Source organism: Numenius arquata, chromosome 7, assembly GCF_964106895.1.
Source record: "Numenius arquata chromosome 7, bNumArq3.hap1.1, whole genome shotgun sequence".
In the NCBI taxonomy this organism is placed as follows: Eukaryota; Metazoa; Chordata; class Aves; order Charadriiformes; family Scolopacidae; genus Numenius; species Numenius arquata.
Window position 1 is genome coordinate 35733921 of NC_133582.1, and position 27904 is coordinate 35761824.

The following is a 27904-nucleotide window of genomic DNA, read 5'->3' on the forward strand; positions in this document are numbered from 1 at the left end:
TGGTTTAGTTCACTCATTATCTTTGCAGCCAGCCTTCACTGGTTTCTGTGATTTAGAATCTTGCTCTATTTAACTATGCAATAATTTGGCTTTATTGTGCTCTTCGTTCCAGTTTATGCTGTTTAGTAACCAATTAAGAAGATAAATAGATGTTTAAAATGAACTCATTGGGGCAAGTAGAATATAAAGCAATGTGTTTCATGTGACAGCTCTAGCACTCTTTCCGTGTGTCCTTTTCGCTGTGTGGGCTGCGGTCTGCACACATGCTGTTTTGTACCATCAGCGAATCACTTGGCTGTAATTCTGCCTCCACCCCTTCTAGGTCTGCTCTTAAGTGCTGCGACCATTCAAGCTGGCTTGCAACGTAGTTGATTCTGCAGATGATACCTCCTTTATTTTATGGGTGGCTCAAAGAAAATCCTCAAGTATAAAGCAAACCATTTCTAGCCAAAGGCTTTTCAACATGGTCCAGTTTCACAGATAATGTTTGAAAAGAACAAGTGATGTGTTGTGGCTTCTCTCCTGTTACGTTGGCATGAGTTAAAATGCCATTGCCTTTTCCAGGGCAGTTGCCTTTTTCTCATGCTAGTGTCTTTTAAACAGTCCTCTGCCTATCATCACAGCTGTGTTTGAATCTTTGCTGTGCGCAGTGAGATGAGAACACAGCTCTGACGTATCAATGTTACGACCTTTTTTACTAGGTAAGGGCATACTGTTACATGGGTTGGATATTCCATCATTGAAGGCAGGCAGTTTTAGGATTTTGTTTAAACTGGGGAGTGGTATGTGGCTGCTAGACCCGTGAAAATTCTTTTTGAAATTGTCTGTGGGTAAAAATACTGTAATACTTCTATTTCTTAGGCATTAAAAGTACGGCAAGCAGACATCACCCGAGAAACGGTACAGAAAAGCGTCTGTGTTCTCAGTCAGCTGGTAAGAATGTTTCTTTAACTCCCCAAACACTTTCAAATATCATATTAAAAATGATTTGTTTCCCATATTCTTGTTTGGAACTTTTGGCTCCAAACATCTCTCTTTAAATCATTGCAGAGGGCAACAAAATACTGAAGTAAAATTGAATGGGAAGGCTGTGGCATTTGAGTGATCGGCCTTGAATTGGTATCTCTGTGCAGGAGTGATTGTAAAAGTGTCTGCCTGTTCTCCGGGACCGGGATATCTATTTGCACTTTTGATTATTTTATTCTTAAGTGCTACTAACTTTATATAGTAGGATTGAGGGGTTTGGCCGTTAAAATAACTGGAGAGAGTGCTATTGACAACTATGAAGAGATTTTAAGATAGTCAGACACACAGCCTACTCTTGTTTTGAAAAAATATCTTTTCTTTCTACTTATTTAGCAAAAGCTACTGGTTGCCAGTCAGGGAACAAAAATTCTTTCTGTGCTTAAAGCTGAAGAAATAACTATTACTGGAGCTGCACGAGCGGTGTTAAAGCAGAAAAGTACTTTTCCAGAAATATGTTCAGTGCCGGTATAGAAAGAAAATAGAATTCTAATTTAAAATGAGCCCAGAAGTTAGCAACTAAGGAGTGCCCCTCCATGAGCTCTGTAACAGTGTGTCTGTATTGCCAGATGGGAATGGGAGAGTGACTCAGTAACTTTACTTCACTTGCTTTTGTGTTTGTTTTTCTTCCAAGCCTTTGTACGGGTTACTTCAGGCAAAGCTGCAGCTCATTACACATGCGTATTTTGAAGAAAAAGACTTCTCGCAAATTTCAATTCTAAAGGTAACTTTTAAGGTATAGCCACACAGGACAAAGCTTTCAGTGTACGGCTACAGACTTTAGTGTTTTTAATTAGTTCTCAACTGTTTAGTTTGTGTAGGTCATGCAGTTACTCAGCTCTTGTAAAAACTTAACATAGACTAAGTGAACTACCCTGATCCGACAGAGGGTCAACTTTCTGATTTGTAGAGAAATACAAGAACGAGCGTGACTGCCAGCCTGTATCTCTGTTGACTCCATTAGTGAAATTTTACTTTCTTTTTGGAATAAGACATTGAGATCTTCGAAGAAGTGAATTTTATTTATTCCGGGTTTTATGTGACTATGTGCCACTGGCATTTTCTGCCTTTGTTCTGACTTTTACAGGAACTTTATGATCATATGAATAGTTCCTTGGGCAGCACTTTGCTAGAGGGGTCACAAGTTTATCTTGGTAAGTGACTTTTTTTGTACAAGTAGCAGAGATAGTTACACTAATCAATGCATTTTCTTCCTGAGCTAATTGGTTCATGTGATTGGTTAAGCACCAGAGGTCTGTGTGCCCGCACAGTATTGTTATGCATTTCTTTATTAATGGATTTAAACAAATGTCAAATAAATGTAGTGTTCCTTTCATAATAGGAGTTAGTTGTAGGTTGAAAGCTGTGTTTCCACTTGACCTAACAGCGTGACATGTTAACTGCTTGGCTGCTTTTGGGAAACAGTACCACCTTAATTTTCAGATGGAACTATTTCATGGTGTGGGGTGCTCAAGCTTTCATCTGCCTGTTATTTGGGATATCTCCCATTTGGTTTTGACTCTTCACTGTGTCTTCTGAATACACAGTGTCGTATTTACTTCAGTGTTTCCATAATGCAGTGTGGCAGCCAACAGGAGTAACTCAGAGCGTGACTATTCACGTTATTGCTGTCTCCACTGTAGATTTAACTCTTGCTCCTGCTCAAAAGAAAGAATTTGATACGAGTTCTGCTATTGAAATAACCAGGTTCACCCAGACGGGTGTCCCCCTCTCCCTGAAAAACAGTGACAAGAAGTAAGTTAGTATCTTTACCAGCTATTACACTGTAATAATTGCTCTCTGGTATCTCAGGTCTGTCTCCTCGGGATCTGGTTCTTCACTTTAGACACAAGGTAAGCATTCTTTGCTGGGTATATAAAGGACAGCACTTATTCTGTGGAGTAAAATACTTCGTGAGGAATTGAAAAATAAATATGTCTAGGCATACCTGAGCTAGAAGTAAGAATACTGTTGCCTAAGTACTTCTGATTACAGCCTCCTGATTTCCCTTCCCCTTCCGCCTAAATAACTTCAGTGAAAATAAGTTCCAAACTGAGTAGTTTTGTCTGTCTGCTGGATTCCCTGGAGATTTCTAGGTTTGTGTGACAATCCCTGACCCCAATCAGTCCAGTCTGAAAGTGCAAGTGGTATCTCAGTTATGGTCTTGTTTCTATTTCCTGCTTCTTGTCAGGTGAATATGATAGAAGAATATGGCTAAAGTCACAACTTGGAGCATTTTTCCCTGCATCTTGTAATTTTGGCAGCTTCTGCCCTCTTGGAACCTGAGGGGACTTGCACCTCTCCTCCTTTTTCCTAATGACTATTGAAATTGAGTATGCATCCTAAGGTACAAACAGCATTTAGGATCTTTTATTAACCGAGAGGCATCAAGGAAACAAATCTGAGAATCTGGATTTCCTGGTGTATTTGCAACTGCTCAGTAGATTTTTGAGGCAGAATTCCTTTTTGTTGAACTTCAGATGTCTGCCATTCATGCCCCAGAAGCATCTGTGGTTTTCTTTGAGTCTGGACAGCCCCTTCTGATCTAGATGCCTCATCTGTAGATGCCTAAAATTAGTGAGGTGAATGCTATTCTTGGTATTTTGCTGAATTCTTTTCTGTATTTCTGTGGAGGAGCTCTTTCATGTTTATGCAGTTTACTGTTTTTTAGAATTCTGGGATTACACAACGTGTTCTTTCAGATAAGCTTTGTATGATTCAAATTACACAATTCTTGTTTGTGAAGGTTTTTCTTTGTGCATTTCAAGTGCTGTTTTAAAATGAGTGCTCAAGTGGAGAAAGGGTATTGGAACACTGGTTTTCACTGGTCAACTGGATTTGATCGTTTGACAGTTATGCAGTGATTAATATGAAATCTTGAATAAGAGATTATGCTTGCACAATATTTTTGATAAATGGCACTGGTTAACTCACCATGTTTTTGTTTTTTGTGTTTTTTCAGGTCTTGATCCTTTTTAAATTGATCCTTCTAGAGAAAAAGGTAAAGTTTTGTAGGCTGAGGCAGGTAATTGAAATAGAAATGCAATTGTTAAATTTTTTTTCACATAAAGTTACGTAGCATATACTAGTGAAAAAGAAATTAAAGTAAAATAAAAGTATCTGGAGTCATATCAACAGCTTTGCATCCATATACAAATTGGGAAATTATGCTAAAAGTAACCTGTACGTGTTGATGTATGGATTTGCCTCCACTTCTGTTTTGTCCACACTCTTCCTTCTTAGTAGCTGTCCCAGCCAGTGCAAGTGAAATACGATTAAATGTGAGTGGAGAAACGTAACATATTATAAAAGACAGAAAAGGATATACATAATGCAAACAGGTACCCATGTGAAGGAATCGGTAGGAAATGCTGGTGCCTAAAAAGGAGCAGTAAGGGATTCAGTAAGTAGAACTTCTGGTTTGGGCTTTAAATAGGCATACTGAAGGAAGCGAGTGCTAGGAGGTGTCCTTCAGCCCTGAATTGCACGGACATCTGCAAAAGTCAATGAAAAGAGCCGTATCTGTTAGGTCAGGCTGAACTCAGATTATAAATCGGTAAAAACTGTGGAATTCTAGGCTCGGTGTTTTCTTTGGCCTATCTTACTGCCTGTCCTGGTTTCAGCTGGGACAGAGGTAATTTTCCTAGTAGCGGCTCTGTTTTGAATTTAGTATGAGAATAATGTTGATAATACATACTGTTTTAGTTGTTGCTAATTAATGCTTATATTAAGTGACGGACTTCCTCAGCTTCAGCTGAGAGGGAGCGTAGACAGAACAAGCCGGCCAAAGGAATATTCCATCCATAGACGTCACGCTCAGTATAGGGACGGGGGTTGGCTAGAATCTATGATTGCTGCTGGGAACAGGCTGGGCAATCGATCAATGGGTGGTGAGGAATCACTCATTTTATATATTGTATTACTGTTGTTATTATTTTTTCTTCCATTACTGTTCTGTTAAACTGTCTATCTCAACGCATGAGGTGGTTTTTTTCCTTCTCTCCGTCTTCTTGCTATCCTGCTGCAGGGGGGAGGAGAGTGAATGAAAGGCTGTGTGGTCATAGTTGCCATCTGGGGTTAAACCATGACACTACCTCAGAAGCAGTGCTCTCTTAGCAATTCCAGTGGAATATGCAAAATGTACAAGCAGATATGAAATAGTAAATAAATGTGTTTTCTTCTCTGTATATATTAATATCCTGGAACAAGCACTTTCAGTGCAATGACTATGTATCAGCACCCAGACAAGTTTATGCAGGGATCTTTTTTTTTTTGTTTGTTTGCTTTCTATTTTAAAATTTTAATTTAAAGTTTTGTTTCAGTTTCCCAAATCTCACTTTTTCTTCAGCGAACCTGCTGTGTTAACACTCAGCTTCTTCAGAGTGCTGAGAAGGAATATTAGGATTTCCTCTTATCTGCAACTGGCAAATCAGTAGGACTTAATCTAGAAGATATCAAAATAGTTGTGGGGTTTTAGTTTTTTAAAGTCTATATTAAAGACATAGGTTTCTTTTGTGAGGAAGTAAATATGGCTTTTAAAAATAGAAGTAGCAGCTTCACCAAAGCTTTTGCGCTTGACACTAAATTCAGCAGGTTAGATATACCTTGACAGTTCTAAGTATTTATTGATGAGACTAAATGTAGTTTCTGCATTAAAGAGCCATATGCTAAAGACTGCTATAGTAAAGGCTATGCCAAAGGTATATTTGAGGAAATAGGATTATGACATTGTAGGAGTACCTGTAGTACGTGTATCAAGTATGTAATCAAGGCTAGATATGCAAGCTTTTTCCCCAAAACAATTTAATATATTCTGAAAGTCTACAGTGATATTTTTAATTTTTTTTTAAACCATAAGTGGAAAAAATATTTTCCAGTTAAGATTTTGTAAATTATCTCTACTGGTCTGTTTAAATTAAGATTTTGTAAATTATCTCTACTGGTCTGTTTAAAACTTCCAATAGCATTTCCTCAGGTCAGTTGAACATTTAGGCGTATATAAACAAAATACTGAGTTACAGTTCTTTGCTGAGGCCGCTCAAACCACAAGAGGTACGTGCACAGGAAGAGGGGAGAAAGAGGGTTTCCCAAGCATGTTCGTGTGATTCAAACATATGAAATTGTTTTGGAAGTAACTGGATGCTTATTGAATAAACCCGCAGGTTGCTTTGGTTTTGTTTTTTGCTAAGCTCGAAAAGGAGGACAACACTTGCAGTTTCAAAAGGAAGAGGTTTGCTTTTCTGATGCTGCCTGTTTTCTGGCAGATGTTGAGGTTCCAGAATAACTGTGGGAATCTGTATGTTCAAAGACCTTAAATATAATATGCAAGAAGCCACTAGTAGTCCCAGTTGCCTGAATGCCACAGGCTGATTTCCTTTAATCCTCAGCAATTTGGTTGATGCTTTTCCAGAGGCTAAAGAAACGGGGTTTTTTCCACCTCTCAGCTGTTACTAGGCTGGAAGACTCTTTCCAGATGGGGATCATTGGACTTTCTGCTGCCAGGATCACCCAGTTTGCTGATGTAAATGTCGTAGGCCATATAACAGGGTTGGGAGGGGTAAAGAAGTGTGCATCCATATAGTCGGAAAGATGGCACAGGGACTTGATGGAACAAATACAGTAAGCAGTATACCCGGACAAAACCCTAGGCTGGAATAGATTTCTTGAAAACAAGGTACTTCTTTAGACTTTATTATTTCTGTAGGCTTAGAAATAAGTTTGGCTAGGAATACATGGTATCTGATAATCTAAATCTGTAGGGGTATTTTAGGGTTTCCGTTGTAGTTCCTTGCTATTTTATCATGTGTGTTTCATACATTATGGTTGAACAGCACCTTAAAAGAAGGCAGACTTTTATTCCCATTGCAGTCAGCTGGAATACTTTCCTCAGATGAGCTGCTTGTTCTTCTCACCATGCTTTTTCTGTGGCTGTTGCAATTTGAATTCACCTATCTTCAATACAGAAAAAAGGAAAATTGTACAAGATAATGTACATAGTCTTGTTTCTAGCTGGGGTACCATTAAACATAGTTTGGTATGTGTAAGGGCTGCATAGGTCTTTCTCTTGGTTCCGTCAATTCACTAGCTTGTAGACTTGCAAATACTAGTGGAATTAGTAGTAAAAAATAACTAGTAGTTATTCATCATTCACTTCGGAAGTGTCTTCATAGCTTACAGCAGAAGTCTTTTATTAAGACTCAGTCCTCAAACTTGCGCTTTTAATTTCATCATATACCTATTAAACTGGCCTGCAAAGCCGTCAAGGCGGATCATTATGTATTCCTTTGCATTCTTGATGCCTTGTAATGCTCATGTATCTTTTTACTAGTATTGTGCTGCTTGAGGACGTAAAAACAGCATTGTTAAACAAGTTGACTTTCACGGGATTGTTCTTGGTTTGGGTTGGGTGGTGGGTTTTGGTGGTTTTTTTTTTCCTTTCCTCACCCCTGAAGGCCTGTCTCGGAGGAACTCCAGTAGTAATATTCAGTTTTCTTTGTGTTTCTTCTTTCATTGCTAGCCTTTGACACGCCTCTTTTGAATTCCAAACTAATTTACTAATCCAAATCTCTGATTTAATTAAGGAGATTCTGTTTTTCCATGTTATGCCTTAAGTGCTTTACCAAAGTTTGTATCAGTCGTGTCTTCTGCTTCCAAAAAATCTTTTTTTTTTTTTATTCATAAGAAGATACCTGTAATAAATGCATGTTGCATTTATCCTGTTTTTAATTTATCTACATATCCTTAATATATTTTCTTAGAAGAGATGTTTTTTGCATAGGTTTTTGTCGGAAATCTGGAATGGAGATTATTTGGCCTCTTTGATTTATAAGAGAGATTTTAATGTACTACAAATGAACAAGAATGCATGCAGCATGCCAGGAACAACTTTTTTCTGTCAGTCATCCGGTAACTGGATTAGTTTGGGGAAAAAATTCTGAATGACTGACAGAAAAATCTGAATGATTGGCAAGTGTATATTAATATATTAAACACAAGTGTGTGTTTATAAAACACATATATGACAAGTATTATAAAATATAAAGATACAATAGAAATATTTAAATATTTACTTTGAACTGTTGAAAGAGCTTTTGTTGGTAAGCAGACTTTCTAAAATAACATCAAAAGCAATGCCATGAATAGTTTGCATGTGTTTGTCTATCTTTGTCATGCTTAAGTGTAATTTTATTTATCTCATTCTCTCCTCCCTATTTCCCCCTTTCCTCTCTTGCCCGCTGCCTTCCACCTGCCCCCCTCCCTCCTGCCACCAGGTGCTGTTTTATATTTCTCCAGTAAATAGATTGGTGGGAGCTCTGATGACTGTCCTGTCACTCTTTCCTGGTAAGAAGAGAAGTTTGGACTTCTTTTTATATGTTTTCTGGTGATAACTGAGACCGGCTGCATGGTTTCATTTGGAAAACAACTTCTGTGACTATAACAGAGTTATGTTGGTATGTTGCCTGAAAAATGGGTGACTTGTATGCGTGTCCATGTACTATGTACACATCTCCTAATCCTTCCTACTTGCACTCTATGGGTTATTTCTTATGCTTAATCAGAGCCAATGGATCTTCTGTGTTGCCTGTGGGTAACGTAGATGGGACCATGAATAAGGCACACATTCCTGTGAAGTTCCTTAAAAAACATCCTTCTACGTTCATTCTTCAAAAAAAAGAAAAAAAAGAGCACAAACAAAACCAAACCCCCTAACCTTGCTAATTCTTAGCTTCTAAACAGTCTTCTCAAAGCAAAAAAGTTCGGGAAGTTTCTTTAGAAAAGTGTGGAATTGGTTATTTGGGTTTTTTTGTTTGCTTAACATCGCCTTCCACCCACCTCCCCCCCACAAGAAGTGTTTTAAAATATGTGATTTCCACTGTACACACACTTTGTTCATTTTTTTTAACAAAAGTCACTTAAAGTCCATTTACGGAGATGCTGACATTCACGCGTGCTGTCACTTCCCAGGTATGATTGAACATGGTCTTACTGACTGCTCCCAGTACAGACCGAGAAAGAGCATATCAGAGGATGCTGGCTCGCAGGAAAATACACCACGGTTAGATGACTGTGTTTCTGTGTCTGCTGCTGCTATTTCACATACAAACTCGGGAATGGGAGAGGAAGGCAGGAAGATGGCAGGGAACCGTTCAGCGGAAGGTCAAAAAGCAAACGTGCCTTTTTCCCAGTTGGAGACAACTTGCAATGGAGCTCAGTCCTCCAACGGGACTGTGCAGCGCTTGAAGGTTCCGTCCCGCGCTTCTCCAGCGTCCTCTGAAAGTGACTGGGAGACCTTAGATCCTAGCATTTTGGAGGAGTCTAATTTGAAAGGAGGAGAACGTGAAAATACAGCATCAGAACAAGGTGAAAATCTTCCGAGCAAAGGCATGGGCTCAGAAAGCTTTCCAATCACTGTACAGCCCCAGGCGAATACGGGACACGCAGTGCTTGTTCCAGGACTGGTATCTGGGTTGGAAGAGGACCAGTATGGTATGCCCTTGGCTATTTTTACAAAGGTAAACATGTTGTTCATGATACCTGCTAAACTCATAAAGACATCTGTTTTTCAGAAGTGGCTAGTAACTTTGGTTATCCAGCTCCAAAGGGACAGTAGGGTACTACAGAACGTGTAAGTATGGTCTCTGGCCAGTGACTGTGTCCCTGGGCAGGTGGGAAGCGTGAGTGTGCGTCTGAGAGAGGTGTACGCACGCGCATGTGCATTCCACTCTTCTTGCACATGTGTACTTACATACTGTTTGCAGTTCTACACGATGGTAACCCGTAACCCCACTGTGGTTAATAAATAGTACGTATCAGTAACCACTGTTTTCTTTTACTCTGAAGAATTGTTGATCTAACCTATATGGGGCAAGATCAGAGTACTTCAGAAGGGTTTAATCTAACCTAAGATTTCAAAAGCTCTATCTTAGCTGACACCTAAGCCTATGTTTCCCTCTTTTAATTTATATATATGTATTTTTATATATGCACAAAATATGTATCGAAATGTGTCTGTGTACATATATATACACACACAAAATAATGTATATACACACACATATATACATATATATTTTTATATATATATTTTTATATATATATTTTTATATATATATTTTTATATATATATTTTTATATATATATTTTTATATATATATTTTTATATATATATATTTTTATATATATATATTTTTATATATATATATTTTTATATATATATTTTTATATATATATTTTTATATATAAAAATATATATATAATTTTTATATAATTTCACTCTTCTTTACATGATAACTCTTCCTGGTTGTCTGTGGCTCTTTCCCTGTGCTTGGTTCTGAGCTGCTGAGTTTTAGGCTTGTGCTGGTGCCTGACTGAACTCCAGGTATTCCAGAGTTCCTCTAGTGACTTTGATGGGCACTGTCAGATAACAAACAGTATTTTTACTAGGGCTGGTTTCCTATGAAAGAAACAGGGAAAATGCATCCCTTTTAAAGAGCCTTTTGTCAGTAAAATAAGTGTCAACAAACATCTGCAGTCTGGTGTTTGTCCTTATGGTCTGTCTAATCAAAATAATAGCCTGTAAATTGTATTTAGTCTAGTTCTATTGAAAATACTAGATTGAAAACAAGAAAAGAATAATTGATAAGGGGCTACCAGTGCAAACTTAGTTTACTATTAACCTGATAAAATGGAAAAGTAAACAATTTAAGGAAGCTGACAGTTTCCACATGTTTACCCTCTGTTCCACAAAGACACTTTTCATTTGTGTTCATCCAATGTAATTAAAGCAGAAAAGGCTTTACATCTCAAAGTTATCAGAAAAATGCGATTTGAAGATATAGTTTAACCACTTTCTGGAAAGTTTAAGTCTCTTTTGGAGCTCTCATCTCGGGGTTGTTTATGCCATGCCATGGAAAGACTAATAAATCTGACAAATTTGAATGGGAGGGGATTTTGCCAGATGGCATAATATTGTATCCAGGTACAGCAGAGCATGACAAAAAATAGGTTGTGATACTTTTTTCTTTAGTACCAGTTCTGTAAGATCCAATACTCACTTCCTTTGCACTCTTTCAAAAAGAATGGAACATGTTCACGGAAGTAAAAGTTGTTACACTTAACAAGACAAATGTGAATTTGGGAACTGTCACTTGGTACTTTAAATAGTGAAAGATTTCCAAGACTTCGCTACCTGAGTATACAGTAATTAAACTTTCCTTTGCCAGCTTCTTAAGCCTTATTTTCTGAAAATTTTCCATTTTAGGTTGGTGATTCCTCTCAAAGCACTGTTGTTCCTTTGACACAGGCTGTTTGTTTCCAGCTGATAAGTGCTTGTCATCTGGAAAGCCATCCCTGTGTCTAATATAACAAAGTGGAATGGTGGTGCTCCTTTCTTCCATGTGTTTCCAGTTACCATGTACTGTGTGACGAAGTGCACGTGCTCTTTGTTTCTGCCCGGTGGGCCATTAGCCCTTCTGGGTTTCTGCTAGTGAATAAATTGCTTTGTGCTTTGAACAGCTGGAATTAGAGTTGAGTATTAGACTTCAGGGGTATGTTGATCCTATCTTTAGAAATAAAATTACAATACCTACAGCTGCTTCTCACTGATCTCTCAAGGACTTACCTCAAAGCCTTTTTTTCCAAAAAGTTTGGGTTTTTTTTAAATTGGAATGTAGTATACTAGATTAACTTATAAGCGTGGAGTGGGTAAAAAGCACAGTGCATTGCTTTCTGTCCTGCTCTCCCTTAAAGCAGGCATGCATATGCTTATCAAAAATTGATTGTTATCTCTGGACCCTGAAAATCTCCATCTACAAAATATGAATAGCAGTCTAGTTTTCCTGCCTCAGGACTACCAGAAGACATCCTGGTATGCAAGTGCAGAGATGAATCTTTATCTCCATTGACTTCTTGCCTCTGAACTGACCTGAGACCTCACTCTTGTTTTATACTGCTTATTCTGTTGCCTTATAAATACGTTTGATTCCTGTCCTTTGCATTGTATTTCAGTTTCAGTCCTGAGACTGAAAGGCAACACAACCTCTTGAAAAATTTAATTCCTGTGGAATCTGGTTGCTTTGCTTTGCAGATGTAATGTAGCAAAGCGATAGATAGTCGTGGCTGAAATTGTAATAACCAAGATTCGTTCTGGGCTGAGTGTCCTGGCTTTTATTAGGAAAAACTCTGAATATAGACAATTTTGGGTTTTTTTTTTTGGCCTAACGTTAATCTTCTAAATATCTCTCTTACTTCAGGGCTACCTTTGTTTGCCATATATGGCACTGCAGCAGCACCATCTCCTGTCAGATGTAGCAGTCCGTGGCTTTGTTGCAGGAGCCACCAATATCCTGTTCCGGCAGCAGAAACATCTGAGCGACGCGATTGTGGAAGTATGAGTCTTTGCATTTGAGCTTCTTGAACTAGAGAGAGGGATGGAGGGGAAGAAGAGGTTGCATGCTAAATATAGCTTTAAAATTTCACATTCATGCCTAAATTTTGAATTACTTCCATATGAAATAATGCAGAAGCTTATTAAATTTGTATTATTTGTTAGGATAGGATTAGGTAAGCCGTGCAAAACATTTATTAGTTTTTCTGTATATTCTTATATCCAAGACTTGAATTTGCAGGGCACTTCTTACATTTTTATTTTGTTGCTGGTATAATTTTACTTCTCGTGTCATGGGCTTTTTTCATTACTTAGTAATAAGGTCTTCAAAAATAAGTGCTTGTAGCTGAGAAACAGATACAGTTAGATAATAACACATTTTACTATTGACTTCCTTCTGATTTAGTCAAGAGGTTAAAAAAATAGCATCTAAGAAAGCACTGTGTCAGTTCTAGCAAATGGATAGAACTGTATAATCAACGTTTGACAACCTACATGTAGTTAACGAACTTAATAAATTGATAATCAGAGCCTGTAGGAAAATACATGTGAGCACCCAACTTCCCCTGCCAAATCCTGCCAAATAAGCAGCTTTTGCTGTGTGCCAGGAAGATGATCAGATTCTGGTTATATTAAAGTAATATCCGACTTTGAGAACATTTAATTCATTATTTCCTTGGCCATTTGTTTCTTCTTGGTATTTTAGGAGATTGTGGGTTTAGATTTAGGTAGCAATATATAGTAGTATATATAAGCAGTTTTATTTAGATATTTACCCTTGGGATTGTTTCAAACAGATAGAAGATGCTCAAGTACAAATCCACGATCCAGAACTCCGTAAGATCCTGAATCCAACAACTGCTGACCTAAGATTTGCAGATTACTTGGTGAAGCATGTAACTGAGAACAGAGATGATGTTTTCCTTGATGGCACTGGATGGGAAGGAGGAGATGAGTGGATCAGGGCTCAGTTCAGCGCTTACCTTCATGCGCTGCTTGCTGCTGTGCTGCAACCAGGTAGAACAGATGCCTTGTCTAGGGACTGAGATGAGGGTGGGTGTAAAAAGCGTTTGGTGTTTTGTGTTTGTGTGGACTGTCATTGGATCTCCCTCTGCCTAAGGCTTCATTTTAGGCTGCTTTTTCGGTTGTCCTTGTCCATTCTTGTTACTCCTCGACAAGCTTATTACTAACTGTTACTTCACACCCTTACACTGTCTCCTTTGACTGTCTCCTCCTCACTGATTTAATTAAACTTTCCTCATAAGTAGAAGTACCTGAAAACCCATATATGCTGAGACTTTTACAGTCTTGGGTGTCTTGCAAACTCTATTGCAACCTGAAGTTAATTTTGGGGAACCGATTGGATTCAAGGAGACATGAAGTTAAGTGGCTGTCTTCAGGAAGTTTTACTAGGCTGTTCCACCTCTTTTCCCTTCTTGCCATGGCCTTAAGTAGGGATTCGCATAGGTGAAAAGTCTCATCTAGAGGCTTTAAAGCTTGCGTTTTCTGGACCTCAACATTTTTTGTCTTAATTCAGAGGGAATTCTCTGTGTTCCAGCCTTTTGTGCATGAATGTAACTAAAAAAGTCAGTGGATTATTTGTGGAAAATGTTTAGTTTGCCCAGCACTGACCCTGTTAACTGATTATTGTCTACTCACATCAATTAACTAATTCAGATCTTGTTCTGTGGTGTTTGTGAGAAAACATGGGATTGAGAACTTTAAAGTCTGGAAGATGTTAAGTTCTTTATCTGACAACGTTAATGTTTTAAGGTGATTACTCAATTGATATGAAACATCAGGGTTTTCTGGAAACTCATACTACTTCACTGGCTGGCTCTAAAATAATTTCCTATACTCTTCTGTGTTTTAAAGGGGATGTTGTTCTTATAAGTTTATTCCACAGTAGTTCATACTGCAGTTTTGGAGTGGATTTGGGGTTTACTAAATGTGACTGAATAATAACATAGTACAGCAGAGCCCGGTGTAACTGACCAAGACCAATGTGAATGATGTTTTAGTTCTTAATTGCTCTGTGGCTGTTCTCTCCTCTTCCCTGTCTTCACCTGGAGAATAAGTTGAGGCCTGTGTTTGGATGACTTTTTTTTTTTGTTGAGCTTTTTACTAAGAACTTTATAAACAGATTAAAAATAAGAAAAGTATTTTTTTAAGCTTTTGGGGTTTTTTTTCTCCTTGCTTTGTATATTTGGAGCACTTCAAAAATGTTTTATTATCCTGGTTCTTAGTACTAGAATTTTAATTGTCTTTGATTTGCTAAGAGCCCGGAAAAATTTAATTTTTCTTTACAAGAAAAAAAAGTAGTTTGTCTTGTATTACATCTCTAGTGAATTGCAGCAAACTCTCATCTTTATCTTAATTTATCAGACAATGAAAAGACTTTGTCAGACTTTGGAACAGCATTTGTAGCAGCCTGGAAAAATACCCACAACTACAGAATATGGAATAGTAACAAGCATCCAGCTCTTGCAGAGGTAAATTCTAGGTAAGGAACCATTTTTATTTAACTATTGTATTTTTTTTTAGCATTTAACATGGAAAGCTCCTGGTATGTGTAGTCAGGCACATCGTTCTGTAGAATTACAGCATTCCCCTTGTTCCTGCTCTAAAGCCCTGAGGGTGAAAATTCGGGGCCCTGTTCTCTAAGTACAGAACCTGAGTATTTCTGTTCATCAATACCTTACTGGAATTCTGGGATATAGTTTAATAAAGAAAATATCCAGAGTCAGGAGAAGTGAAGCTTGTTCATGTCGATTGTTGGCTGTCCCCAGCTGTAGAAAGTTTGTCATTCCTCAGAAATTGTCCACAGCTGGTTCTGCTTTTTATTAATTGCTTCCAGGTATCCAGGGAATAGCTGTGTCCAGGATTGTCATTGATAGGGATGGAGAGGAGCCTGCTGCTTTATGCTGCATCTTCTACACTTTAGATTGTTTTGTGTGTATTTTCACTCAAAGATTAGATGATTCCATTGATAGGGGTGGAGGGGAGCCTGCTGTTTCGTGTTGCATCTTCTATACTAGATTTTTATGCGTGTTTTCACTCAAAAATTAGATGATTCCAGGCTTGGTAACACTGTTGGCTGTGCATGTGTTCTGTTTAGTACAGGTTATTAATATACGGCAGAGGTTTTTTTGCTCTGTCAGCTGCTGTAGTCCAAAGAAGGTTTTTCTTTAGACCTACAAAGCTTTTTTGGTCTGCCTAAGGGATCTTCTTTCTTGTTCATTTGTACTGTGTTCCTTGAAAGAGGTGCCTATGCCGTAGTGTGAAAAGATTGTTAATATCTCAGAAGGCACCTTACAAGTAGTTTGTGAGAAATCTAAGATTGAATAGTCACTGGGACCTAGACTTCTGTAAAGTGATATAGTATTATGTCTACAAAAGATTATTTTTTTTGGTAAGCCACAGCGTGGAGTACAAATAATAATTGTGTGATATGGATTCATCGTGAAAAAATAAATGCTTAATGTTTTCTTGGGTTTTCCCTTCTCTTCTAGCCACCCGTTCCAGGGACAGTACTCTGTATCAGATGTGAAGTTAAGATTGTCACAGTAAGTATATAGTACCTTGATTTGTATTTTTTTTTTTTGAGTGGTCAAATATTAATAACTATATAGCTTGCTATGATGAACTAAACAAAATAATGATTTAAATTGGCCATGTACTTGAAACTATATTCAACATTCTCTTGCAAAACATCGCCACATCTAAAGATGGAACATTTGCCTGAAATGGGGGAAAAACAGTACTAATACACTATTTTGTGTTGGACTTGACATAAAAGAGCCCTGATTTTTTTGTATTGCAATTATAAGGCTTTTTAATGTTTATTTTTACAATTGTAACCTAAAGCTGTTAAAATTTTCATCAGTGTTTTTCTGTATGTTGACTTTAGGTCTCATTATAGGCGAAAACAGCTTTTTTGAAAATTAGCTGGTTTTTAATACAGCATTGTTCTAAAACTGTCAAAGTTCACTGTGTATGTACTGAGACAGTACCTATACATGTACTGGTTCGGTTTCTTCAATTTAGAAGTTTAAAGTAAGTTTTACATAATCTCTTATTGCACCACACTCAGCTGAACTTTAAGTTGATCTCAGCTCTTACCTGTAGTGTTCAAGTCTAAAACTCAGTGGTGCTCGTTATTCCCGTAGCTGGTCAACTCTGGAACCACAGTTCAGTCTTGGAGCTGCAGTTAACCGATTCCTCTTGTTTCTGCAACAAGCAAAATAGATTGTTTTCTCACTGGGCAATGTTGACCATAAAATGTCAGGAGAGTAGACCGTTATTTTCAGTACACTGCTGAGTAGACCTAAAGCACACGCCAACGTAGAAGAACAGCTTGAGGAATAAAAAGGTTCGGACTTCAGCCTGCTGAATCTTTTTGTTGCTTTTGCTGATCAGTGACAGATTAAATTTCCGTGGTGGCGATTGAGACTGTAAATGAATCAAGATTTATCTCAAGGTAATTGCCTTCATTAAGGTGCATGCTGATAGCAGCTCTTATCATTAATGGATGGTCTTTGTAGAAAGACTTAATTTGAAAGATGTGGAGGTGTCTGTACTCTTGCCCTATTTTTGTGTTTGAATGGGAAGATATTAACTCCTCTAAGTAGCCTGAAATCAATGTAAAAAGACCAGTTGTTCTTAGCACATCTCTAATAATAAATATTTTTACAACAGTGTCTTTGTTCTCCAGATGAAAGTTTACTATCAGATGCTCATCAAAATGACTTGCTTTTGCAAACTGAGCCTAAACTTGTTCTTGGTGTATTCCTATTCTTTCTGCTTTTTGCATCTACACTGAAGATTATGAAAGTGGGAAAAGAATGTGGCATGGTGTGTTGTTGAGTTTTACATAAATGGGTTGACAAAGCCTGAAATGTGGGCTTGAATGTTACAATTTAAAACTAAATTACATTATTTTCAGGTGTTTATATTTGTGCAGTAGAACTGATTGCTTTTGTGCTTTCCTTTCCAAATGATGGTAGTGCCTCTCATCTTTTTGCATTTCTTTAACAAAAGCATGAGTGTAAACTGTATTTGATCAAAAATTTAATCTTGGAGCAAGATACAAAGCAAACTCTGCTTAGAAAAAAGAATAACGACTGATCAGTAAGGCTTGCTATTTTGCTTAAAGCTTATATATTAGGGCTAAAAATTTTCAAAACTACTGCAAATCTGACTTTGTATTTTAGAATGTAAATGCGTTTTTGTAAACGTTCAGGAAAGGTGTAAAGTGTGTTGTATAAGAATGAACCACTGGGCATTTTGAGTCCCGTCTTGCTGACTTGTCTTCCTCTGAGAAGCCCGACTAACTGATCTGTGTGGGTAAGATGCATGCAGGAATTATGGGCTTGAGCATATGTATAAAAACTATATATATGTATACTATGTAAATCTGTGTGTGTATTGATATGTGTTTTAACTATGTATTTTGTTTACACCAAGAAGTAGTAAGAAGTCTGTCGACTAACAGTCTTCACCGTCTCTCTTGTTTAGCTCTGTGCAAAACAGTGAACGTGGGAAAAAGATTGGAAATGTGATGGTCTCTACTAGCCGCAGTGTTGTACAAACAGGAAAAGCTGTAGGTAAGAAATTTATTTTAAACCAGCTTGCATCTCAGCCATATCTTTTTTTTTTGAAGCAGCATCCTATATCTCAGTTATACTTCAGTTTAATCCAAGTGTACTTTATAACATGCTTACAAAACAGAGCAACATTTTGAGGGTTAAAGCCCCTGATTGAGGCCCTGTATGTTGTGTGATAGTGGAAAGAGAAGCAGCCAGACAAAAATTAGTGTAAATTGTTTTTCCAGTGTGGGCTGGAGATGAACGTGGGGAGAGATGTGGAGGTAAAACCTTTCATGTAATCTGGACATGCTTAGACCACACCACCACCACCACCTGCACTGAGCTGTTCTCATTTTGATATCACTTTGGCTGAAACTATCCAGCGCTGGTTAAAACCAGAGGAAGCCCTTGTGTCTGTTTCTGCAGGTCGTGTAACAGTCTGTAATTTTCTGGAAAAGCACTCCTTGCACTTGGACAGGGGCAACATCATGTTGTCACCTTGCAGTGTGAGATAATGTGAGCTCACCCATTGAAGAATCTTGTGGTTGTTCTGCAGTAGCTTTGCCAAAAACTGTTTAGCTCCCTCCTTTATTCCACTGGAGTCTTTCTACTCTTTTTGCTACTGTACGCTCTGGCAAGGAACACCTTGCGGTCCCAAGTCTAGCAAAGGAGAATGCAGGCCAATGCTGAGCTACTGTGTTCTTTGAATATTGTCCGACACAGACTCTGGACTCAGATTTTAAATCCCAAATTGGACAACTGATTGTGTGATGATTTTTTTGTTTTTGTTATTATGTTAAATTATGTTTTGTAGTAGCTTTGTAATGATTACACTATTGCCCTGCTTGCTTTTGTTTTGTAATGCAGGTCAATCAGTTGGAGGAGCCCTCACAAGTGCAAAATCAGCTATGTCGTCATGGATTTCCACTTTTACGCAGTCAACCCAAAGCCTTGGGGACTAAATGACGGTTTTGTACCATGCTGCTGAGTATTTCAGGTGCAATGCTTTCAGTGAGCTGTAAAAAGAGCACTCCACAACACAGGAGTGGAGATTTAACTACCCAGGACCAAAACAAGTTCTGTGTTGCTTGCAAGCAGGTGTGGAATGTTACCATTCAGTTTCACTAGAAGTATAGAAGAATGGTGAGTGTCTCCATGCAATGGGACGGCATTTGCAGTATATTGGTTGTATTTAAAATGACTACTTTTCCTTAAAACTGAGCCTTTATAAAGACATTAGCAAACGGGGCTTGTCGCAAGCCAAGCGTGTTTGACTTTAGATTTGTACATTTTCTTGGATGTTAAAAGTATTTATGTAAACTAGCTATATTTTTCAATCCAAATAGCCAAACTTTTGTGGGTTCTTGTTAGAAGTAAGCAGAGTATAAATACTGATTCCTCTTTCAGGTTGGATCTGAGAGCATCTCTGCAAAAAGTATACGGTGAAAACCCTTAAAGGGTTCCAGGCCAGGTGGAACTTTCTCACTTTCACCTGCAAACTACAATCGGGAGGGTGCAGAGTAAGACTGTGGCTGACTTAAGGGTTCTTTTTCCTTTCTCCTAGCTAGCCATGTACAGTTTGTGTTAATCTGTCTCTGGCTCTCTTCGTGTCTCCAAATCTGTGCAACAGTTGTGAAATCAGTATTTTCTTGTTATGTTATGCAGTAGGCCTTCATAACTTTGCATATGTTTTGGCTGTGTTTTGACCCTGGGATGAGAATGGGATTCTGGTTGGAGAGACATCTCTTTAGGAAGAGTATTGCAAAACAATTCTCCCAAATTGGGATTGGATCACTTTTGTGAAGTCTTGCTCTATTATGATGTAATTACACCATCAGTGTACTTACATACCTATAAATACAAAGTACTAAAAATGTTTAAAACTGGCACAGTAGCAAACTCTGCGTATTTTTTTTTTTTATTATTTTTTATTTTTCCAGTAAAGTTATGAAGACTCTTCCAAATGAAAATCAGCTATATTGATTTTCTGTGTCGACTCAGGGAATGTTCTGTTTGGATAACTACTTCTTTCGTACAGAATTGAGAGAGTAACTGAAACGGCTTGGTTCGTGTCCTTGTGTGAAGAAATGTACTGGTTTATATGAGAAGATGTGGCACAATGCTGTATTCCGTATGTAACGTGCATGCAGTGTCTCTTGTATGCCAGCATATTCCACTTCTACCTTTCCTGGTTCTGAGAGAGATTATTTCCTATTTCTTGCGGGGTGTGTGCCTCTCTGTGCCTTCCAACATCCCCACACAAGAGCTGTTAACATTTTCCACGTTAACATTATCAAATGTTCCAACTTGCTGCAGTAAAAGGCTCTTACTTTATCACCTCATCGCTCTGCCAGCATTTTGCCGTGTTCTTTTCTGGGGCCAAGATTTCAGGTCCTGGTTATTTCTTCTGTTCCTCAAATAAAATACAGAAACTGTACAAGAGATGAACAAGAAGGTTTGAATGTAATTTGTTTTAAGAAATTATGTTCTAATTTCTTTAGGTGCATTTGAAAAGCTAATAGAAGAGCCACACCTGTATCACATACCATCCAACAACTTAGTTTTCAGTTTTCTTGCTTTGAACAGAAATTTGAAAACACAAGATCTGGTTTAAAGCCTTCATTATTTTTTTTTTCCAGGAGAAACTAGATAGAATAGCCGTGGGGAAAACCTGAGAGTATCCAGCTGGTTTGAGTAGTTTCGTTGGAGAAGGGAAAAAAATGCCCCTAAAGCTCTACTACTCTACTGCTTCTGACATACAAGTAAAATATACCTACAGAACTGTTGCTCCCCGTCTCTGTGCGCATTTGTGTATCTCCTGAAATTCCTGATGCTCTTCCCTGTTTCATGTCACCGCTCTGTAATAGACATTTAGATCTTTTCAAAGACTAAGTAATACTCGATATGCAGGAAGAGCTCTGGTGAAATAAGACTAGGGCTGTATTTATTCATGATGAGTCTAGACCTTTCTGATTCAGCATGCAGATAAGAAAATAATTGAAAATAATCACTTGCTTTTGTGAAATGGCGAACATATTATCTGCTGTCTGGGATTTAAGTCACCAGGCTTCATGTTGTAGTGAAGACTGAATAAAGGTGCCTAAAGGATTTAAGCACCTATAAACTAACTTAAGGCACACGAGGTAAATTTAGGCTCAGAAGCTCACGATGGTGGGTTCTAGGAGCCAGGCAGATTGTTGGTATTTACATGTACAAGGTACAGAAGCAGGACCTTCAAGGATCCCTTTCCAATATCCTTCTCTTTGTCACCTCCTCACCTGAGTTTCTCCTGTAGAATTCTCTTCTGCCCCAAATTTGTATAGCCAATTTGTCAGCTCTCTGCATTCCCCTTTACTCCCACAGACTCCCTTGCTGGCCCAGGGATATTAGAAAACTGACTGGTTTTTTTATTATTTTATTTTTATTTTTGGTAGATTGATCTGAGGAAAGGCAGAATGAGGTGCTGTGCTCAGCTGATGCATGGCTGCTTGCTCCTCAGGACAGGGACTCTGTTATGATACTTCACAGTATTTGTCTTATGGGCAAGAAGATCAGACAAATCTTTCACAGAACCACAGAATGCTATGGGGTCAGAAGGGACCTCTGGAGATCATCAACCCCCCTGCCAGGGCAGGTTGCACAGGAACATGTCCAGGCAGGTTTGGAATGTCTCCAGAGAAGGGGATTCCACCACCTCCCTGGGCAGCCTCTTCCAGGGCTCTGCCACCCTCAAAGTAAGGAAGTTTTTCCACACATTCAGATGGAACTTCCTATGTTCCAGCTTGTGTCCGTTGCCCCTTGGCAGGTCACCAGGCACCACTGAGAAGAGCCTGACCCCATCCTTTTGAAACTCGCTCTTTAGATATTTATAAACATTGATGAGGTCCCCTCTCAGTCTTCTCTTCACTAGGCTAAACAGAGCCAGGTCTCTCAGCCTTTCCTCATAAGAGAGGTGCTCAATTCCCTTGATCTGGACTCTTTCCAGTAGTTCTCTGTCTTTGAACTGGGGAGCCCAGAACTGGACACAGTGTTCCAGATGTGGCCTCACCAGGGCAGAGTAGAGGGGGAGGATGACCTCCCTTGACCTGCTGGCCATGCTCTTTTTAATGCACCCCAGAAGACCATTGGCCTTCTTGGCCACAAGGGCACATTGCTGCCTCATGGTCAACTTGTAGTCCGGCCGGACTCCAAGGTCTCTCTCTTGCAGAGCTGTTCTCCAGCAGGTCAGCCCCCAACTTATACCAGTGTATGGTATTATTCCTCCCCAGGTGCAGGACCCTACACTTGCCCTTGTTGAACTTCATTAGGTTTCTCTCCACCCAACTCTCCAGCCCGTCCAGGTCTCGCTGAATGGTGGCACAGCCTTCTGGTGCGTCAGCCACCCCTCCCAGTGTTGTGTCTTCAGCAAACTTGCTGAGGGTACACTCTGTCCCCTCATCCAGGTCATTGATGAATATATTGACCAAGACTGGACCCAGTACTGACCCCTGGGGAACACCACTAGTTACAGGCCTCCAACTGGGCTCTGCGCTGCTGATCACAGCCCTCTGAGCTCTGCCACTCAGCCAGTTCTCCATCCACCTCACTGTCCACTCATCAAACCCACACTTCCTAAGCTTACCTATGACGATGTTATGGGAGACAGTGTCAAAAGCCTTGCTGAATCAAGGTAGACAATATGTCCACTGCTCTCCCTTCAACCACCCAGACATTCCACCGTAGTAGAAGGCTACCAGATTGGTCAAGCATGATTTCCCCTTGGTGAATCCATGCTGACCACTCCCGATGACCTTTTCTTCCACATGCTTAGAGATGACATTCAGGATGAGCGGTTCCATCACTTTTCCAGGGATGGAGGTGAGGCAGACTGGCCTGGAGATTCCTGGATCCTCTTTCTTGCCCTTTTTGAAGACTGGTGTGACATTGGCTTTCCTTCAGTCCTCAGGCGCCTCACCTGTTCCCCAGGACCTTTCAAAGATGATGGAGAGCAGCTTCACGATGACATCTGCCAGTTCCCTCAGCACCGGACGCATCCCATCAGGGCCCATGGATCTGTGGGTGTCAAGTTTGCTTAAATGATCTCTAAGTCAATCCTCCATGCTTGAGGAAGAGTCTTCCTTGCTCCAGGCTCTCTCTCCTACCTCCAAGGTCTGGGGTTCCTGAGGGCTGGCCTTAGCAGTAAAGACTGAAGTAAAGAAGGCATTCAGTAACTCTGCCTTCTCTGCATCCTCCGTCACCATCTTCTGTCTTTCAACAGCAGGCCCACATTTTCCCTAATTTTCCTTTTACTGGTGATGTACTTAAAGAAGCCCTTCTTACTGTCCTTGACATCCCTCTCCAGGTTTAATTCCAAGCGGGCCCTAGCCTTCCTCGTTGCACCCCTGCATACTCTGACAACACTGGCAGTGGCCAGTCCCTTTTTCCACATTCCCCAAACTTCCTTCTTCCATCCGAGTTTTTCCAGAAGCTCCTTGCTCACCCGTGCAGGTTTCCTGCCTCCTTTGCCCAACGTCTTGCTCCTAGGGATGCGCGTCTGCAGTCTTTCTCCCACTGTCCCAGCTGTCTCTGTTGTGGAGCCAAACATACACCCTCATTAAGAGTATTTATTTTCCTTTCTTTACAAATGATAGAAAAAGAAACTTGCATTGATTTTCAATCTTTTTAAGAACTGGCGTCCTGCTAGCAAGTTGGACTGTCATCTAAACTCATATGGTGATTAAGACTTGTGCAGCCGGTGGAGATGAAGGGATCTTCCTGAGATGTGGTCCTCAACGTGTGCTTGCTCTTTGCCATTTGCTTAAGCTTACCTTTGGGCTGTAGGCAGGCACACAGCCACTGAGGTCCATCTCAGCTCATACCCTATTCTTACTCTAATGGTTGTAACCTCTTTTGTGAAAATCACTGCAAATACAAGTTATTTTCCTCTCCTCTGTTTTAAAATTTCCAGTGCAAGCGTTATTACACGCTCAGAAAGATTTAGGCAGGCGACTTCCATTTTGAAAGACCTTGACATCTGTTTCTGTGCTGCAAGAAGCACTGAGTCCTAAATGAACGGGTGGCAGTGCCCCTCAGGAGTCAGCTGTGAAGCTGTCGTTGCGGGACGGGTGTTGCACAGGTATTTCTGGCTGTCAGTGTGCAGCACGGAGTGACTTACAGGTAACACAACAGCGCACCCCTCAACTTCCCGGCATCGAAGGCATCAACCTCTGCTTCTTGTACGTGCCGGCATTTGAGGAACTGCCTCTTGAGCACAGAGAGAAGATTCAAGTCCTCCAAACCCCACAACGCTTTGGTATTGTTGACCTAATATTTCATATGACTAAAATGTTCAGCAGTTTTCATCATTTTTATGCCATAACCTGAATTCCTGTGCCCATCTGACACCAGTTTCCTCAAATATCACCATGTAATTATCATTTTTAGATGAGTGTTCTAGTACATTGCACTTGTTTGACCTCGTACATCTCTTTTAAGCACCTTTGTAATTCACTGCAGTATTTTGCCTAAACAAGATTCTGAGTTCCATAGAAATTATTACTGAGCAGGGAAACTAATGTGACAATATTTAATTGTAAAACTGAAGACGTGAATGCAGTTTTCCAACATAGAAACCGTTGCTTGGTAATTGAACACAAAAGTAATGTATTTGATTTTTCTTGTGCTGCTTGAAAAATAAATACATCCAGCCTTTTTAAAGCTCTGTCTGCTCAAAAAAACTATTATTTTAAGAATTTATCCCACTAGAACACACTTGCAGGCCTCTGCTTTTGATATCGGTAGCTGCTTGTAATACACTGACAATCTTTCAGAAATTTGTCTTCCATTTAAACTGATTGTGGACGCTGCTTTTGCAAATTTAGGACAAGAGGCTCCTCGAGAGTGACTCTTTATTCCCTGCTGGGTACTGATCATTGTGAGTTGATGGAAGTCTCCGGCAGGTCCTAGACCTCTCTTACATCAGTTAGGTCTTTAGGTACAACTGTAACATTTTGATCTAGATTTGGCTTCAAAATAGTCCATCGTTCCTGTGGATTGCGACATCCAGTCAAAATCAGGATGGTGAATAAATCCATTTGCTGCAGGGCCAGCGCTCTACTGGGGTGAGCTATTTTAAACCTTTAAAACTTCTGTTGTAGCTGTCACTGTACCGAGCTGAGAATGAGCTGGTAAATTGCTGTTTGCAGTAGGAGGAAACCAACTGCCTCGGATGACATTCAGATGCGAATCAGATGAAGCTTATGTCTAGAAAATAGTTGCAATTCTCTAAAATTTGTTAAAATTTTTCTTACCGTGTGCGAGTCGTTGTGCAAACACACCTAAAGATAAATTTCCATCGTGTTGTTCATGCAGTGTAATTCTACTTACTTGCAGGTGTTTAGTTTCCGTTGAAAAGGGCAATGTGGAGAGTATTCATTAAAGACAGAATCACTACATTATTGTAATCCCATTAAAGATGCGTGACAAGTTTTTTCAAGGTGGTTTGAGTCTTTAATGCTTCAGTAGAGGAGAGACTGACTGAAGCAGGCACAGAGCGTGAGTTCTGGGATGGGTCTGGTCTTGACCCCGTTCTTTATCAAACATTAGAAGTGTTTGGGTTCATAAAAATAAAAAAAGATGGAGCGGATCACTTCTTTTCGTGTCCGTTAAACAGTGAATCCTGTTTGGATTACTGTATTCCCCATAAATTGACACTGTGTGTGTGTACAACATCTGTACACAGCTGGCTCTGTCTTGGTTGTGATGAGAGGTGGAAGTCCCGCTGTCCCGTTGAGTCCTTCAGTATAGGTTCAACATTGCCCACTCGTACAGAGCTCCTGTGTAACACCGCACTCCAAAATCCACTGATAGGAAAGAAGATGATTTTTTTATTAACTTCCTGAATTTACTGATGAAAGCATAGTTACTGTTTGCCTCAATAGTAGCAGAGAAATCCCACAAAATCCTCTTTTCTTGTCTTAATCTAGATCACCACAGAAGTAGCAGCGCTTTCTAGATCAGGTGAGCAGAAGGAGATCAAGGCAGGATGTTTAGACTGAAGGAGGAACATTTATCTAAAGCCAGATGTAGACGTACTTTGTTACCTTAAAACCAACGTGGGGAATAACATCGCTTGCCTACAGGATGAAACGGATGGGAAACACTGAAGAGGCAAACTCAGGCTGTCTCCCATCTCTGAGTGCAGCGACGATGAGAAGAGTTGCATTAGTGAAGCCATAGCTCCTGCTCCGTCTAAATCCCAGCATCAAGACTTATCTTGACGCGTAGCACATAAGTAAGGTCTACATTACACCCCTACCTTTTTAGTACCTTTCGTTGTCCTGTTGCTCGCTCCGTGACCATGTTAATGTAACAGAGGTGCCTAAGAGTGTGTGTATGTACTCAACACAGCTTACTGCTGTAAGAGATGAAGTCACACTGTGCTCCAGGTGACCAGTTACACGTTAGTACTTCAGTAAGGGGGGGGGTGTACAACGCTTAAACCCTTTCTTTGCTGGAACAAAAGTTTCCAGTTTCACAAGTCAAACCAGGCCACAGAAGAGCCACGTGTTTTTAGAGCCAGCGGGGAGAAAAGCACAGAGAGGTACTTTCAGTGCTCTTCTTTCACTTCCCTGTGTGTTCCATCTTCTCCCTTAGGCCTTTCTTCCCTATCAAAAGTTTCTGTGCCTCAGTACTGACCCAGGGCTTGCTCTCACCCGCGGGTCCAGGCTCTTTACCAACCTCTTCCATCCTGGAACGCGTGTGAGGATGCAGATTTCCGAGCCTGCCTCCCGGCATCAGGAGTGAGCCCTGCTTTTTACTTGGTCTGGCAGCACTCCTCCTCCGGGCTGTGAGCTCTGTGAGTAAGCGCTCTGCCTTCCGGATTTACTGAGGATAAACCTTGTAGGAGGGAGATATTTTAAACAGTTGTGGAGTAGAACTACACAGAACTCTCTCTGGGTAACGGGTTGAGCATGAAGCGGAAAGAAACTGGTTTTCAGGGTGAGCCTGCCTAAATTAAAGCTCCTTTCAGGTGGGACTCCAGATCCCAGGAGAGAAAACAATTTGAAGGCAGCTGCAAATGGGAAACAGAGGAAGAGAAACAGTGGCCTGGCAATAAACTCCACAGTCTGCAGGTCTGTGGTCCACAGGTTTGTCCACAGGTGTTCCTCAGCTGGACTCAGTGGGGCAGGTGATAGCACATCTTAACAGCAGCACTGAGAAGTGAAAGGAGGAATGTTGTGAAAAGCAGTGCTTCGAGCCAGGCAGTGCTTTAAATCTTAAAAAAAAAATAAAAAAAAATCTTTAGCATTTTATCAAATTATTTCCCCCCAAAATTAACTATCCCCCTGATCCTGTTCTCAGTGAAGCCTGACACAGTTCACTGCCCTAGAGCTGACTATTGCCCTTAGAATAAATATTTAAAAATTAAAAAATAAACAATGATTAAAAATTAAAACCTTGCAATCGGGTATTGCATTTAAACAACTGTAAAAGTGAGCGGAGGCGTTAAAAATTAGCAGAGGGTAGATCACTTGTTTTTACGTGGTGGGGGAACTGGGACTATGAAGGACTAACTTAAAGCAGTTCTACCAAAAAGAGAAGCAAAAAAAGCTTGAGGACACACAAAATTACTCACTGAAACTTGTACGTAACTGCACTTTAAAGGCCAGTAGGGGCTGAACAGCCGGGTTCCGGGCTGACGCTCTGCAGGGAGGTACTGGTGTAGAACCCCGGGAAGGCTTTTGTCGTATTTGCTCTGTTTATGGAACGAGAACTGCATTTTTTTCCAGTTGTTGTCTTTGTTCCCCCAGAAGCCTGTCCCCAGTTCTACCACCAGTGGCCACCTCCAGGCCCAGGACAACGCTTTGCCTGCATAGATTCCTTCTCAAATGATGCAAGGAAAGAATTTAGACTGGAGACGAGCACT

At 39.9% G+C, this 27904-nt stretch overlaps 1 protein-coding gene across 1 annotated transcript in view; it reads left to right on the forward strand.

The window, feature by feature from the left end:
• Positions 1 to 19878, forward strand: part of AVL9 (AVL9 cell migration associated) — a 39084-nt gene extending 19206 nt beyond the window's left edge. The window contains exons 4-16 of the mRNA XM_074150674.1: positions 862 to 933; positions 1658 to 1747; positions 2111 to 2177; positions 2836 to 2876; positions 3986 to 4024; positions 8295 to 8364; positions 8989 to 9536; positions 12276 to 12410; positions 13207 to 13426; positions 14795 to 14912; positions 15922 to 15975; positions 17927 to 18015; positions 18865 to 19878. Coding sequence (XP_074006775.1) covers positions 862 to 933; positions 1658 to 1747; positions 2111 to 2177; positions 2836 to 2876; positions 3986 to 4024; positions 8295 to 8364; positions 8989 to 9536; positions 12276 to 12410; positions 13207 to 13426; positions 14795 to 14912; positions 15922 to 15975; positions 17927 to 18015; positions 18865 to 18959 — 1638 coding nt within the window. The 3' untranslated portion in view covers positions 18960 to 19878. The remainder of the gene's footprint in view (positions 1 to 861; positions 934 to 1657; positions 1748 to 2110; positions 2178 to 2835; positions 2877 to 3985; positions 4025 to 8294; positions 8365 to 8988; positions 9537 to 12275; positions 12411 to 13206; positions 13427 to 14794; positions 14913 to 15921; positions 15976 to 17926; positions 18016 to 18864) is intronic.
• Positions 19879 to 27904: the final 8026 nt, after the last annotated feature.